The 17,815-nt window shown below is 32.6% G+C and overlaps 1 protein-coding gene across 2 annotated transcripts; it reads right to left on the bottom strand.

The window, feature by feature from the left end:
• Positions 1-11,051: 11,051 nt before the first annotated feature.
• LOC117925062 (ubiquitin C-terminal hydrolase 22-like) lies at positions 11,052-17,220 on the bottom strand. Of its 2 annotated transcripts, XR_004652934.1 has the most exons (4): positions 15,741-17,220; positions 15,146-15,270; positions 11,635-12,673; positions 11,052-11,324 (listed from the first exon to the last, which is right to left on the bottom strand). XR_004652934.1 is itself a non-coding variant. In XM_034843880.1 (3 exons), exons 1-3 carry the CDS (start codon positions 16,631-16,633, stop codon positions 11,901-11,903), a joined length of 1,791 nt encoding a protein of 596 aa, XP_034699771.1. In that variant the 5' UTR covers positions 16,634-17,220; the 3' UTR covers positions 11,064-11,900. The 2 variants fall into 2 exon arrangements, 1 of the variants encoding a protein (XP_034699771.1); XM_034843880.1 differs by having other exon boundaries at positions 11,064-12,673.
• Between the last annotated feature and the right edge of the window lie 595 nt (positions 17,221-17,815).

Genomic DNA, 17,815 nt, shown 5'->3' with positions numbered 1-17,815 from the left:
TTATAACAATCAATCTACAACTATTTTTGAATCACTCTCAATCTCTAAGTTTAAGAACACATTGTTCTTAGCAATTAACATGTCATCTATTAAAGTCATACATTTTACAATAATTATTTAAGTATTACATATATGTCTATTAGCATCATTTTAATAGTACCATTAAAGTCTCTAATAGCCCATCCTGAAACATTTTATTCTTTATCTTTGAACCATCAAAATTTAACTTGAATATTCTATTAATCGGAGGAATCCAACGAATCAAATTTTCAACCATTCAAGAGACATTGCGTCTTTCAATTTGAATGTAGAAGTCAATTGTATAATCCTAAAAAATTTGGAAGGTTAAGGTAGCTTTTTCAATGACGAGAAAAGGGTTGGGTTAGGTCTTCTAAAATAAAATTCGATTTCTATGAATCCATACATTTCACAAGATAAGAAATGTTTTCCATAAGATGCTTGCAAATTTTGCAATTAATTTTATAACTTTTATACACTATTCAAGTTAAGATAGGAAGTCACCTTCATAAAAGAGAGGTGTAGGACAATTATACTTAATGTGATCCCAAATTCATTGAACAAAAGGACAATATTTAAAAATATGGTTAATATTCTTAATATTTTATTTGCAAAAATGACACATATTTGTAATTTCCAACCTCATAGTAATTAAAAACTCACAAATAAGGAAGACATCTCTAATAACCGGCCATAGGAAAAACTTTATTTTTGGTAAAAGATTTAACTTCCAAATTCAATCCCTAAAAAACTTTCTCATTACCCAAGTTACTAACTTGATAAACTTACCATTTTGAGAAAAATCCCAAAAAAAATATTATCCTCAATGGGATAGGAAGGGATTGGAATTGATTTAATATATGCTAAAACATTTGAGGGAAAGAATGCTAAAATAAATTGGAGATTCCATTCCTTCATCCATGAAAGACACAAGAGGCAATATATATACCCAATAGTATGTCCAAAAGTAAACTTTTCTATCATATCTCATCTCGTATATATACACCATTTTAAGTCTGCTCCAATATATTTTCTATAATTAATAACTTCTTCCCAAATAATGGTGATATGATTAATTACTTCTTTCCAAATAATGGAATTACCTTCCTTTTTTGAAATTCTAAAAAAAATATTATTTTTAACATTTTTATCTCTCCTGATCCTAACCCAAATGCTATCATTATGGGTGAGGATTTTATTTTTATAAAAATACATTTTTTTTTATTTGTATTCCTATTTTGTTAAATAATTAAGCATATTAATGAATTATTCTCACTTTCTATTCTAACATCCGATTCAAAGAGGAATGGGTTATAAACACATTTTTGTTGAAAGAAAATAAATAAAAAATATCACTTATTTTTTAATTTCCAACGTTGTAATTTGTTTACATGATAATGTAATTCATAATAAAATTCAAATTCATTTCATAACATACTTATATATATCAATAAAATGTTATGTCATAATTAAATTAAAAGGTATAATCTAAAATTACATCATCGGAAACATGATCAAATTTGTGAACACACAAAAGCTTCATGACTCATTGGAGCTAAAGATTTTCAAAGGGTGAGAATTCGTCTTCCAACTTCCTAACATAAGTATGACAACAAAGTTGCAGTTAAAAAAAATGAGGAAAAAAAAAACTTTTTCCATAAAGACAAAAAAATAGCATTTTTTTCCACACAATCATCTTTTAAAAAGTTACAAGTTAAAGTAAACTTCTTTAAAAATGTCTTAAATCTTAAAACAAGTTGTTTTAAGATTTTAACGAGTGTTATAAGAATTTAAGATTTAACTCAAAAAATAATGATGATTTATATTATTTAGGTGCAATGAATTTTTTTTTTTATAAAAAAATAAAAAAAAACCAGGTTTTCATTCTTTATTTAGAGAAGTAGGTAAATTAGATAAAAGAAAATTTATATCTTCAAAGTTTTCCACCAGGGTGAGAGTTTTTTTGTTACTTTGAGACACTCACAAAGGGTTTCTTGTAAAGACCCACTCTCAACTGTGTAGATATTGTCCACTTTGGACCCAAGGGGGCCCTCACGGTTTTAAAATGCGTTTACTTGGTTAAGAGGAACCTTTACATATATAGCATTAGAGACTTTCTCCTCTATCCGATGTGAGACATCATAAACACCCTCCATGCAGACACAACATCCTCGTTGTGTCCTACGAAATTATGGGACCAAACAGACAAACACCCCTTACGGGGTCAAACAAACCCAACACCGAAGTCAGAAATCAGCTCTGATACCATTTGTAATGGTCCACAACTGTATAGATATTGTCCACTTTAGGCCTAAAGAGGCCCTTACGGCTTTAAAACGCATCCACTTGGTTAAAAGGAGCCTCTCCATATATAGAAAAATGGTTTAAAAAAAAAAAAAAAAAAAACGCGTGTGCACTGGAATATAAAAGAATGGTGGGAAAAAAAAAGTTGCATGCGTGTGGGAATGAAAGATAGAGGAATGAGGAAAATAATAATATTTATAATAATAAATATTAAGTTAATAAGTAGCATAAAATTTAATTAGTGAAATAAATTGTAGTTTAATTAAATTATGTTGTGTCCTAAGAAATAAATTGAAAATAAAAAATTAAGTTTTATATGAATTAGAAATTTATTAAATTTCTAAAATAGGAATAAATTAAATTATCTTTCATAATTAAAAACATTAATTTGAACACTTAAAATTTTAGGATTATCAAACTTATAATTTTAGATAAATAAGGTGAAATACAATTTAGTTAAATTTATAGTATTATAATTAGAATAATGATAAATATTAAGTTAATAAGTACCATAAAATTTAATTAGTGAAATAAATTGTAGTTTAATTAAATTATGTTGTGTCCTAAGAAATAAATTGAAAATAAAAAATTAAGTTCTATATGAATTAGAAATTTATTAATTTTCTAAAATAGGAATAAATTAAATTATCTTTCATAATTAAAAACATTAATTTGAACACTTAAAATTTTAGGATTATCAAACTTATAATTTTAATATTTTATCAGGTGAAAAGTAGATTTTCAAGATTATTTTTTTTCAAAGTTTTTAAGGACTTCTTTTAAGGTAAGAGAAATGAATGTAATTGTTTTTTTTAGAAACAAATTTTTATATACATCATTTGGAAACGTTTTGAGTTATTATTCGTTTTATGCATGGATCAAATATGTTTTGCATGAAAAGTATGTTAGAACCTTATATTTTGTTTATAACAGGGAAATGTGGAGATATTATGTTTTGCAAATTTGAATAATTGAAATAAGTGTTTGACTCTGATTTGTTTGACCTTTGTCAATGAGATATAATAGTTGACTTTTAACTTTTTGACCTTTGTCAACGGGATATAATAGTTGACTTTTACATTTCTTGATTGAGAATGTAATTGATTTGGACCCTAACCTCAAGGGTTTTGGTTAGAAGTTACTAGTACAAGTAGTGTTTGGTTCCGTCCACCTTAAAGGAATAATTTGAGGCTAGCCACCTATTTGAAAAGTCACACATAACTGGACACCATTTGATGTTTAATGACCAGAGTAAATAAATGATTTGAATGTTTTGACTGAATTTGATATGAAAATGTTTGAATCAGAAATGAAAGTGTACAATTAAAAGTTTTGAATGTATTGAAAAAACTGACTCAAAAGTTTATGAAAATAATTAGTTATAATATCTTCTATTTTGCAAGTGAACTTGAAATATTTGATATATGGACTACATTAATGTTCCTTATTGGGCTTTGAGCTCATTCCCTTTTGTTGATATTTTTTTCAGGTATCCTTAGTTCGGATGAGGAGTGATGGCTAGGTCGGGGAATGGTTATCATTAGGATTTTGCTTAGAATGTTATTTTTGGACATTGTTAGTTTATAAGTTTATGTTCATTTGGACTATTTGGTTTTTTGGGAGCTATTTAGATATTGGACTTTAAAATTTTTTTTATGATAGATTGAATTGGGTTTTGGAGATTATGGATATTTTTGTTAGCACTTGAATTGTTTGAGTTTGCAATTTATTTGGATAATGAATTTTTGGTTGATGGATGTTTAGTTTAAAGTTAAGTTTTGAAGATTTTAGAATTTTGTTCCACTACTCTGAATAAGTAATTGGTAATTGGTAATTGGTAACTTGTAGTTACAAGATAATTGTTTGGGTCAGGTTACACTTTAAGCCTTCAGGTTTGAGGTGTAAAATGATAGTCACACCCTTGAAGTGTGTCTTGGGGCTTGACATTTATAAAGATAATGCAAAAACTCCTTTTACTTGCTACAAGCTTGTTGAAACTCATCAACATAATATATATGATTAAGTATAACAATGAGACAAGTTTTTTCAGGTATTCGTCCCTAATCAGACGAGTTTGAAATTTAAATAAACGGGTTATGAATAGATATTTTTTTTAAACCCAAGATAGGTTCGGGTATTACCTTGTACCTCTCGATTATATATAAAATTAATTTAATTTAATTTTTATATTTCTTATTTTTAAGATAATAATAATATTCAATAAAATAAGTTATAAAAATTATAATATTTTAATTATTTATAAAATATATTTATTTTAATATATTTTTAAAAAATTAAATTTAAAAAAAATTAAAAAGGACAAGGAGGGGCGAGTATGGATCTTGTTTACTTTTTTTAATGGGATAGAGATGAAGATTATTTTGAATAAACGGGACGGGATTGAGATGGATGCTAACTGTCCCAAACCACCGCATTTCCATCCCTAATCAATAATATTTTTTATTAAAATAATAATTTATTTCATTTAATACTATATAATACTAGATTGTTTAACTAGCTAGGCACGAGGACAGTTAAATAATAAAGTTAAATATCATATAAAATTTTAAATTATTTAATAAAAATTATAAAAAATAATTTAGTAATAAATGAAATAAAATTTTTAAGTATTTGTATTTAAAAAAATTATAATAGCCTCCAAAACTTTATACATACATTTATCCAATAATAAAAAAAAAATCTATATATCAAATTAAAATGGATTAATTATTTTTTTATTATAAAAAAACATATGTTTGATAAGATTTTTTTCTATTAATTCTATTTAATTAGAATTTCTTATGCATAATATTCGGTAAACTTTTACAAATTAAAATAATAATCCAATTTAGATGGGAATTCTTACACTTATCAAATTAAAACTAAAAATAATAATACTTCAATCATAATCTTCAACATAAAAAAATTTTAAAGGTATGTATGAAAGCATGAGTATTATAACAAAAAAAATTGTTATATCCCTAATTTTATATAACACATATTATAATTCGAAAATAACTAAAATTTAAATTTAATAAAATATTTAAATTTTAAATTCAAATAATTATTGGACTTTTGGAATCAATTTATCTTTATTTATAATTCTTTATAAATAAAGAAATTATTAAAAAAGGAGAATTACATATATTTTTTGTTATAAATTGAAATTTGTGTGTATAAATTTTATTATGATTAGTACTTTTTCTATAAAAATAAAAATAACAATTTAGATTAAAAAAAGTTTATATCACAATTTTATATATTTGACAAATGTAGTTAATATTAATTTTTAACATGAAAATGAAAAGGGAATATAAATTATAAATTAATCATATTTATATTATAACTCTAATTCATTATTAAACTAGTACTCTTTGTTAACGAAAAACCCAAAATAAATAATTATTTCTAATATTTCTTAAATTTCTAAAATCTTTGTAATTTGAATTTAGGTCAAATTAGGATTTTCAGCAAAACGACAAGTACCATGATTTATTAAACCTAAATTGTATCCTAAAATCATGAAGCGAAGATACACAATAATTACATATGATATACTTTTAACAAAGTCAACTCATCCATGCTTAGATGTATCTCCCAAAGAGTAAACATCCGAAGGGAGTCTAAGGGTTTGTTTTTTTACTTAATTCTAAATAGAACCTTAATGCTTAATAGTGTTAAATATTATATTGTTTGTTTTTGTAATATTTTATTTCTATTAAGTATTAAAAAGTAAAAAAAAAATCAATATGTTATTTTTTCTATTTAGAAAAAGCTACATATTTTGGCTTTTTCTATTTAGTAAAAAATTTATAATAAGTCATGAAAAAATAGAAAAACAAAAAACCTAAATTCTAAACCTAAATTGCTTTCAGCAAAAAGCCAAAAAAACAAACACCACCTAAGTTAATTTCTTTTACAGTGTTGAAGTAAGTCTAGGTGCCATTTGGGGACCAATTTATCTTTTCATTTTTTTGTCAATATATAGGAAAATTTTGAAAGCCTTCTAAAAATTATATTTAATTTTTCTATTATATATATATATATATATATTTGTTCTTAGAAATATTAATTAATTAAAATAGATGAGATAACCCAATTTGAAAAAGAGAGTTTATAAATATATTCACCTAAATTCTCTTTACATTCACTCTTTTAATGAAAATTTTAAGACCCAAATGTCATTTGGTGAAATTCTTAAAGTGTCATTCAATACAAAAATAAAAAAATAAAAATCGGAATCCGTGGTGTCCAGTCCTGGAAGGTCAAATATAATTGAGATGTTTACGAATGAATTACTCTTATATGTAAGGAAGACCACCATGTGTATGACTCCTGCTGTCTTACCAATGCCCAATTTTCAGAAGGAATTCAAGACTGAATGCAATGTAGGTGTGGGGGAATTGGAGCATGTGGCTTACTTGAGTAAAGGTTTGTCACCCAAACATCTTGGCCTGTTAGAGGAACAAACCAAAAAAGAAGTGAAACAACATTTGAAGTAGGAGATGTGGTTTTCCTTCGTTTACAACCTTACAAACAAACTACCGTGTCATTCAAAGGGAATAAGAAGTTGTCTCCTCGATTCTTTGGGCCTATGATTATTCAACGGGATTGGACAAGTTGCCTACAAATTAGAGTTTCCAGCTAAGTAAAAAGTTCACCTTGTTTTTCACGTTTTTTGCTTGGGAAAGAAAATTAGGAAGACAGTCACTCCTTTCATTGAGTTACCAGCAACACGAGAAGATGAATAGTCGCAACTTGAGTCCATTTTTATCTTAGATAGGAGAGTGGTCAAATGGAACAATCGATCAATGACACAGTGATTGGTTCAATGGTCAAATTAATTCCTTAGCCGAAGATGCAATGTGGGAGGATGCATTTAAAGTACAGCATAAGTTTCCTCTATTTTAACCTTGAGGACAAGACTTTTATGAGGGGTAAGAAATGCAACGACCAATTTTAAATTAGGGTTCTGCAATTTTATTTTGGTTATTTTAGGTATTTTGGAATAAGCCAAGTTTGGCAATTACTTGATTTTATTGCATGAGGTTCTTTTGTTAGTCTATATATGTCTTCTCTTCTTCTTCTTGGTTGTTTCACTTTTGAGATATTCATCACCAAGTAAATTACACCCTTAACAGATTGGAGGAAGTACTGTATACAGATACAGGTATCTGATCAGTATACCAGTGTTTAATTTGGATCATCTTCTCCTCTTGTTTTTGGTTGATTTGGAGTGAGTTTTCAGGAGATGGGTTGGAGGTATAAAGCTGGGATAAGCCTCATAGCCACTGTTATCATCATCTGGGTCACCTATGATGAAGTTACTCAGGTCAGTTTATGTCATATTTGGATTAATATTGAAGCTTACATTGATAATTTATGTGAAAATTCTGTGTTAAAGCGCAGTCTAAGTTTCCTTTCAGTTACCATCAAAGACGATACTTGTGTGTTTATAAAGATTGTCACACATCTGGGATAAAATTTGATGATTGATCGAAACCCTAGGCTTTTTTTAATAAGAAGCATAATGGAACCATCGTCTACCCCTACGCTTAGATCATCTTTGATTCTTCTGAAGGTCGAGGAAAAAGGTTCTCATCAACTGAGAAAGAACAACAGAAGAAAGAAAATCACTGTAGTTGGCCACGTACGTGGGACCGAAACCATTAACTACGGAGCATTACCTTAATTTACAAAAAGATGAGGCAAAGAAATACGAAAAAATTGAAGAAATTTAGAGACATGAGAGATGAAAAGAAGCCGTACAACCAACATCCGGCGTATCTGGTTAGTGTTTGGTAGGAAGTTGATAGTGGAGGAATCATCATGACTTAGAGCGAGCGTCTCTTTTAATTCTGTTCCTGAGTGTGGGTGACTTGGTGCTAAGTGACGCAACATAAACACCGAAGCTTCCCAAAAAAAAAAAAAAAGAAGAAAGAAAAGACCTTAAAATATTTGTTAGTTTGTAATGGAGCAAATCGTGCAATCACCACAAACCATGGAATAGCTGCTGGAGAGAAATCTGCAACTAAAATCTTTTGAAGTGCTTTAACTTTCAAGTTTCAAATATTTTTAAATCTTAAATAATTTAATTATAAAATGACTAGTAATATAGAAAATAAATTAACATTTTAATTTTACACTTGTTTATTATTTTATTTAATGTCTAATTTAATTTTTTTTAATCTTTATAACAAAATATTATTTTAGTTAATTGTTATTATTTTTTAACTATATGATATTTATATTAAAAAGTATTGCTAATTTTTATAATTTTTTAATAAATTTATATGGGTTAGATGTTTCATAAATAAATTGTTTTAACACAATTAAGTAAATAGGTTAAACTTGTTAGATGAGATGAGTAGTAAAATCTAAACACGAGCCGTTATATTAAATTGATTATACAAGTTAATATAATTATAACATGAATATGATTACACCTAACTGCTAAAGTTCATGTTATTGTGTTGTGTCAAAATTATTAACCCCATTACCTTGAACACAATAACTTTCACTAAACATCATATCAAGACATTACCTTGGTGTACCAAGTCTCCCTTCCCTTGTGTTATTGATCATTTGTTTTTTAAATTGCCACATATCATGTTAATCACCTTTCTACGCCACCTTTGTAGCTTCAAACTCCATTTTGAAATTTGATTCATCACCCACCAAACACCAAATTATATGGAACTCTTTACCATTTAATTGCTTATGCTATCCTTTACTCAAGCCTTCCACACCACACAAGCTTGAACCCAAACCCAAGCTTTGCATCCTCTCAAGCTTCTCATTCATCAAAAGTGTTTATGTATGCCTTGATCTTATCCTAAACAAAATTTATATGTCTTTGTTGAAAAGTTAAACTTGGTTTAAAAACTTTCTAAATATTACAATTAGATCTAATTTAAAAAAAAAAATCAAGGAGAATATTTGATTTGAAATGGTTATTTTAGTTTCTATTTTTAAGTAGTTAAGTCTTAGAAGAAGTTTTAATTCTCTCAATTTGTATCTTTTTTTTAATTGCTTGTGTTTCTCTTTCAACCCTATTACTCTAATTTAATTGTTATGTGCCTATGACAAGAAATAAAATGTTTTGTTAAATATTCGAAATAGTGTTAGAAAAAGTCTAAAATCTCGTGTCAATGATCCCTTTTAGATTTGACACTTAAGATTTAGAAATATTAATTTTAGAGGATTAAAGTTGTTGAGTAAGAAAAATATGGTGAAAGATTGTCTTCTATGGGATCAATTATGTAAAGAATGCCTACTTGGTGGAGATCTTTTCAGTGTTCTCTCAGCTTTAACTTATGGACTATTTACTGGTGAGAATATTCTCCGACATATTTAGTTCAGTTATGATGGATCTTGTTCACAGATTCATAAGCAATAATAATAATACTGCAGTGCTGCTTAAAAAATTTGCTGGAGAAGAGGGAGACAGGGTAGATGTGCAGAAGCTGTTTGGTGGCTAGGTAAGAATTAAGAATTAGGACCAAACCCCTCACTTGCTTTCTGATCTGCCTACCATGTTCTTAGCTACATACCATTAAAAGAAATTATTTGCTCTCAAGTTTTTGGTCTGATCAATTTCAGTCTGGCCTTTGACTGCCTCGGGTATCGAACCAAAGTTCAAAATTCCTCGTTCTAATGAAATGAAGGGACTTCTTATTGCCAATTGTTTGTTGGAAGTGTCATCTCTGACTATTTCTGGTATGTTAGGAGAGCAGACTAGAGAGTGTTTCTCAAATTTTACTTGCTTCTGATCCAAATTTTGTTATGATCCGCAGGGCACTGGGTGTTGTTTGGACAACCCCACTCATAGCTGCGCTAGGGACCTCGCTCACCATACCACTTGCCATGGTAGAGGACATGTTCTTCCATGGCCAACACTATTCACCCATCTACATCACTGGCTCCACTCTGGTAGAAGATCTTTGGTTCAAAAAACCCATCTGAAATTTTTAATTACATTGCTAATTTTGCACGCCACTGATCCATCCGTGGGTGTCTCTGCAGGTATTTCTGGGATTTGTAATAGCTAGCGTTTCCGAATGGTTATCACCAAAGTTGAGCTTGTTATGCAAAATCAGAGAGTGATCCAGGCAAAAGGGAGACAATACAATACTTTTCTGACTGGAAAACATGGGTAGTTTCCAAAAGATGACGCTGATAATGAAAGAATTGTCTTATCCCATTTTTTCTTTTTCATTGCATTGCAGTGTATGAAAGCCTGTTATTTTGATTCAAAACATAGTTCTTCCTAACATTTCATCCTTAAACTTACCAATGGCTTGTCCCAATCAGTTACCTTCTTAAAGGGAATTCAAAAGAGAACCTTCAGTAGTATCACACCCTCCTCAATTACTTTGCTTAAGCGCAAATCAATTTCTCCCCTGGGATTGTAATCCCATGATGTATGTTCACTGGAATTGTGCCATTAGCATTGTGGAAGTTCTTCCTCACAATGCTGGTTATTTGTAACAATAATAAGATACCAAAGAAAAGATAAAGGAGATAATGGAAAGAGAAGACGCAACAAGGAAATGTCATTCATGAAATTCCCCCTTTTAATTTTTTTTTTCTATTAATTTCTTTTCCATTAGATAAATAAAGGATAATCTGCTTTGATAATAATAAATATTTTTCGTCTCGAAAAGAATTTACCGTTGAAAAATGTTAGATTTACTCAAAAGGATACTTTGATCAAATAACAATAATAATAATAAAAGATAGGCCATGAAAAAACATGTATACACCTCAAATGTGAGCATTGTTAAGCCTCAAACGGTTGGGTATAAAAGTTACAATTTACAAAATGGCAGCTATAGAACAAGAGGAACTCTCAGATTACAATAGACACCATCACAGCACCCACACCTCATACTAAGAAATTAAACTTTAAAAGCAACTTCAGGTTTAGCTTTTCTAGTCCGCGCAATTCAAATAGAAGGATACTGTAGTATTTAAGAAATGTGTTGGTGATTTAGAAGAGCCTGGCAATGGCACAATGAAACATGGTGTTTGTCATTCATGATAAACCACTACAAATATTCTGCAGCAAGTATTTGTTTATATGACTTTCTGAAAAAATTTTAGTGTGCACAAAGAACTCTAAAATCAGATTTGGACATCCCCATGTGAGAGATTAGTACACCTCTAAACTACACCGCCAAGCATTTGCAACTTCTAAAGAGGGATCATGAGAGAGAATCAACCCACCACCAACAACATTCCAATGAGCAGAAGAAAGGGGAAAAAGAAAGAAAAGAATCAAATCAAAAGCCATTTTAAAGGAATCCATACCTTTAAAAATAAATAAAATTTGCCCAGTGCCGGAGAGTGCCACAAAAATTCAGGCTCAGTTTTTGCTCCAACTGAATTATAAATCTCCCCTCAAAGATGTACCATAACAGCTGCTTGGTCTTTAACCAAAAAGGACAGCAGCAAGTCAATGACATTGGTCTTCATGGTATACAGAACTGGACCTGATGCTTCTTTGATGTTCAATTTTGCACTTTACCATGACTGCCAACAATTAGTTGAAAATTTAGCCTTGTGCCATTGTCATATCAAGAGGGGGTTGGTTTTTCACTTGCTTTATAATAAAGCATCTTCTGTACATAGAACATCATGTATCCTTGCGCAGCCCTCACAATGTTCTCATTAACTTGAGTGATCCAAGCATCATCACACTTATACCACTGATTACTTAATCGCAAATATGTCACATAATGGCCAGCATCTAGTTTACCTGTGTGAGTGACAACAGCAAACAACTCAAACTCCGACGATAACTCATTTGATGCATCTGGCTCATCCCCATCAAAGGAAAATATCCTGTTCCCGAACCGGCTCCTCAATATGGAGGAAGAGAGATAAGGTGCCATGTCCAACGAAAATGGGAACTGGAGATAGCGGTCTACTTTCCTTGACATATTTCGGATGGAAGAATGTTCAAACCTTTTGATGTGGAAGCATGAAACCAAAGGAAGCTTTCTTATGGACATCTGCTTGAGAGATTCCTGTCTGACCTGACACTGTTGGCAGAAAAATTTCTGATCAGAGCCTAATCTCTCAGGTCTAGTGAACCGGTCCAAGCACCCCATCAGGGTTGATGTTCCACAGTTTTGGCTTGAATTCATGGAGTCTGCCTCACCATTGCAAGAATGATGGGATTTTGTTGACCCCATCTTTGCTGAAACCCCCTGATTTGGCTCCAAGTCCAATGAGATGTCTACACATGGGTCATACGTTGTAGATGTGAAACCACATGCCATGCACATGACATCAGATCGCAAGATACCAGAGAATACTCTATGAGCAATACAACATTCTCCATTGCCTGTGATAGCAAATAAATGGGATCATATACATGTTTACTTTATATGATTTTAAAACATCACTGTTCATATCAATTACTTCATGGAACTCTTTTTTCTTTCTTTCTTTTTTTTCCCTTTTGGTTTTTTCATTAGAACTAAAATTACAAATACAACAAGTAGATGATTCCAGATTACAGTTCATGGAAGTAATTCCTGCTATTACACAAGAACAGAGAAATAAAAATACACATTAAGAAAAATTTCTCACTTAAGCAAATTATGATCAGGCAAGCAAGCACAAATGCTATGAAGAATGCCTTTAGAAAAAACAATATGAAATTTGCTTATAAGTATTCACGATGGTATCCTTGCCATTACTGGGAGAAAGCAATAGCATGTGCTGAACTATTCTCACTTCCTCTCTTATAAATGTTACTGCATGCTACCAAAATTTGAAATAAACTATTAGCCAAATAATCAATCACATCCAAGATAATTTGCACAACAACTAATTCTGACTCCAAAATGAGATGACATTACACCACAACCAATACATGCTTCTACTGTCATCATACAAAAAAACTATTATTATTATTATTATTATTATTATTATTATTATTATTAGTTTTTATGACTATCTTCTTGGAAGAATGAATTGAAGTGTGGAACCCTCTCCATGCCCACCCTTCCAACACCTTAACACCTCAACCAAACTTTTGGGGCATCCTAGTTTTAGCTTTGAACCCATTTTCATTTTCCATGCATCATGAATCATCACAATGTGATAGTTGCAAATCACATCAGATCTTAAAGCTTGAAAATGATTTTCCCCTTTTTAGGCAATCACAATGGTATAGGGATAGAACTAGTATCTTGTTAATGAAGGACAACTGCAGCACAGTTTTACAAGAAGTTCCAATGAGACCTTCATGGAAAAAACTGTGCCTCATCCAAAACACTCCATGCATAGGAACTTCATCAACAGAAAGAGCAGGAAGTTCAAAGGCAACATCACCACCAAAGATATCAGCATGACCTGAACAACATGAGAATTAAGGTTCACAAAGATTAGACTAAAGGGTTTGTCTCCGGCTGCCAACCTAAAGCAACCATCCTCCTTTTCCAGGCTTGGGATCTGCTGTGTAGAAACATGACCCTAAACATGTCACAGGCGGAGTTAACAAGAGAATTTATGTGACACAAGAAAATCCTATGATGAAACGAATTAGACCAAGGAAAAGTAGACTTACTGGAGTGAAGCAGATGACACCATCAAGCCTTCAGGTTGAGTATTAGCCCTAAGCCTGAGAGCTTTTGTTAATGCCTAGGCCAACAAACAAAAGACCTAAACCCACACCCTGCAGTTGAATATTGTGGATACTCGTTAACTTTTAAGAGTACTCTGGATCATATTGATCAAATTGAAATATTAAAATAGAGAAGAGATGGACACTGGTTGATAATAAAGAGTATTCAAGCTGATCATCTTGCTGGGATTGAATGATATCAAGCTTCACTTATGCTTCATGCTTTAAATATCTATAGACTTCCTTATTGGTTAATTAAAAGCACTTCCAGAGTGCGTCCTTAGATCAACTGAGTCGTTCCACCACTTGGTTACTAAGTTTTAACCACTTAGCTCCTAAATTTTGACATTACTAATTGGAAGGACCCCTTTGCTTTAAAACATGTACCTATAATAAACAATATGATATGCTCCAGTTTATTTGTTTGGAGCTACAGGTATATCCCAACTTTCAAAGCAAACCAGTTAAGACAGTAGAGGGTCCCAAGACACAAGCAGATCATACAATAAAGTCACTCCCTACAGAAACAAAGATAAAATTCAAATAACCCCTAAAACATCAACATTCATTGAGCTTCAAAAATCATAAGAAAACTGCAACAACATTCAAAGGGGTCTAAAGTAGCCAAGCCCTAACACAGCCAAATACCATGATTATGTGCATTGAAGCAAACATCTAAAAGAAGTGCAGCAAGTGATTGCGATGGCAAAAATCTAACAATCATGGAAAATGAAGTTCCCATCAGAGTTGGGATTTTCAACAAGCAAAGAATGTCATCCATTTTTTTTCCCAGACTTAGAAGACCATAGCAGCATGGTAAAATGTATGGAATACAAGAAGGGGTAAAGTGCACTCAAGAAGACAATTTCCATCTAGAATATTCTATAGACCTAGGAACAAAATAATCCAATTCATATATACCCACTGTGAAAGCAACAAAAAATATTTCAGGGCAGAGCATTGCTAAATGGGACATGTCAACCAGTATGTGCAATGTGTCACATAAGAGCAACATGCTCTCACCCCTTCTTTTCAGCCCTTTACTCCAGTTTCTGACTCCTCATGGAGTAACATAAACCAGCAAACATGAACAATTAACAGGAAGATCTCCCAACTGAAGCAAACAGACATATCTGATGATGCATGAGAAACCAACGGAAAGATTTGCACCAATAAAGAATTTACCTTGGCTTTGGGTCTTGCGTTTATCCTTTCCCATCTTTTCATGGATGCCATCAAGCATGGAAATGAAAAATTCATGTGCATCTTGCTGTTCATAACTTGCTAGGTTTGCTGCATGCTGCCACCAACTGCAAGAAAACCAATCAATTAGAGAAGTTCCTCCACTATTTGATAACATGTCAATATCTTTTAGTTAAGTGAACAAAATTGAAATCCGACTGCATCATAACAGCTCTGCCTATAACTTGCAAATATCAATCTATACAAAGTACATCAAATTTGATAATTCCAAAGTCAAAAATCATTCTTTTCTTAGAAAAAAAAAAATCCCATTTTCTGCAGATAAACAAGAATGTAAAAAGAAAAAAAAAAAATCAATTATGAGGTAAAGGTTAGGCCCCAAAACCAGTACTAAAAACTTACCAACCCCATACCACATCTTTTCAAGACTAACATAATAAAACCAAGTACATAACTTTTTCTTTTATCAGAACAACCAAGCACGTTAACTAAAGTTTCAAAAAACAAAACTTGCTCTAATTAAAAAGAGGACAGCATTATGAATATGGAAACATCATGTAAATAATTTCAATCAGACCTGTAAAGAAATTTTGCGGGGCTATAGGGCGTCCGATCTCCTGAAAACACAGCAGAAAACATGGCATCCATATCGCAAGCCAAACACAACCTCAAATTCTTATTACTGTTACTATCATTGCTAGCAGCATTGCGCTTGGATGCATTACTAGCATTGTTCTTCTGCTGACAATAATACCGATTATGCCGATCACTCAAGAAATAGTTTCTCAGTGGAGGAGTGTGAAGCAATGCCTGCAACACCGAATTCATAAAACAAGTGTTTCCCAAATTGTTCAATCCTCTCAATCCCCAAGGCAAGTTGGACAAGTTCGCACCATCAGCCCCCTCAGTTCTTTGCAATGGACTCGAGTTTCGAGTCATCAAGACTCGTTCCCTCAGATCAGGTGTCCAAGGCCGATAATCGACCCTCCTCCTTTTCCTCAAATTCTCCGGCGGCGGAGAGGATCGGATCGAACCGCCGCCGAGGGTGGACGCAGTCGTCTGCGCAACCACTACCGCGGCGTCGAAGTCCCGGTCGTAGACCTGGTCGCGACACGCACAACAGAATAGCTCGGCGCGATCTACATCCACGGCGATCTCGTGCCCAGGCGGCATCGACACAGCGTGAGCAGCCGCGTGCGACGGTGAAGGCGAGTCTGAGCTGTGGCACGACACCGCCGCGCAAGTCACGCAGGCGTAGAGGCGCGACCTCGCCGCCTCGCCGCACGCGCCACATCGAGGCACCTCGCTGGGGTCGCGGCGGATCGCGGCCCGACCGAGCGGCTTTACACGGAGGCACTCCTGTAGGGCTCGGAACGGCTTGGAGCCGTTTCGGGTTCTGTATTCGGCTAGGTGTGGACAAGGCTGTGGAATCTGACCGTTGATCCGGTGGTGATTGATCTTGGACGACATCGGCGTAAACGGAGCTGCGGAGCAGATTCACAAAGAAAGCCCTAGATTTCAAGAACATAAGCTTCATGGATCGGTTGAATCTGTCAGATCTGATCAGAGAACCAGTAATCCTAACCAATGGCTGACATTCAACACTGCAAATGAAATTCCCTTCAAATGCACAGAGACCCGATAATCAGAGCTGGGCCTTCCATCCTGTTCATCTTTTGATTCAGATCCTCACTTTTGGCTTCTGTTTTACTTCTAAAATCAATTAATAAAAAACCATATTTAAAAAAAAATTAATTCCAAATTTCTTTCTCTATTTTCGTGAGTTTTGATCCACAAAAGAGGGCAGAGGGCAGAGGGCAGAGGGCAGCAGATGGCAGAGGAAGAGAGAAGGAGAAATTTTGTCTCTTAAGTAGGATCAATTTTACAATAATTTATTAAATTGGTCTCTTTTTCCGTTTAGTTGTGTGGACTTTATCTTCCCTTTTTAAATCTCCATTCCCAGTAACCGTTTTATTGCGTCATAAAATTATCGCCTCAAACAATTATACTAACATTCGCTTTCATTATTTTCGATTAAATATCCAAAAAAAAAAAAAAAGGAAGAGCAAATCCATAAGAAAAGATGAAAAGAATGCACTGCTTTGGCGACTATAGTGGAAAGATGAAAAGTAGGGGCTGATATTTTCAGGCACTATGGTTTAAGCCTTTAAGGGGTATGTGGAGATATTTCATTTCTCTGTAAATGGCCCACGACATGATGGTGGAGGGGTGATGTAGGTGCATTTCCCAATCAGAAAGGGGTACGACATGGGGAGTCCGCCCGCCTCTCCCTCCTTACCCCTCACCCCCCCCCCCCCCACCTCCCACCTCCCACCCCCCATTCATTTATGGTATATTTTACAATTTTATCTCATTTTTGTGTGCATATGCCTCTTTCCTTGATGAATTTCTTTTTTTGCCTTATTGTTTGTTGGTGTCTTGGAGAAAATTTTGGTAGTTGTTTGGTTGTAATTATGGAGGTGTTGCAAGTAGGGGGAAATGAAGCCTTCCACTCTACTTCTGCAGCAGCTTCCTAGTTGTCACCTAGTTGTATGGTTTATGTTCCAGGGAAATCTCCTTTTTTGTTGTTGCTAATATGGGAACAAAATTTGAATTTCAATTACTTGTTTCAGAAAAAGCTAAAAATTTACT

This window comes from Vitis riparia, chromosome 11, assembly GCF_004353265.1.
Source record: "Vitis riparia cultivar Riparia Gloire de Montpellier isolate 1030 chromosome 11, EGFV_Vit.rip_1.0, whole genome shotgun sequence".
NCBI classification, from domain to species: Eukaryota; Viridiplantae; Streptophyta; class Magnoliopsida; order Vitales; family Vitaceae; genus Vitis; species Vitis riparia.
Note: the sequence above shows the minus strand (reverse complement) of the source record. Positions and strands in the feature narration are given on the sequence as shown.

Excerpts from the sequence above, each read along its gene's own strand:
- LOC117925062 (XM_034843880.1), bottom strand. The coding sequence starts at position 16,633 with ATGTCGTCCAAGATCAATCACCACCGGATCAACGGTCAGATTCCACAG. Across the intron at positions 15,271-15,740 it reads CCCGCAAAATTTCTTTACAG|TTGGTGGCAGCATGCAGCAA; the intron begins GTCTGATTGAAA and ends GTTTTCTTGCAG. Across the intron at positions 12,674-15,145 it reads ACGCAAGACCCAAAGCCAAG|GCAATGGAGAATGTTGTATT; the intron begins GTAAATTCTTTA and ends TTGCTATCACAG.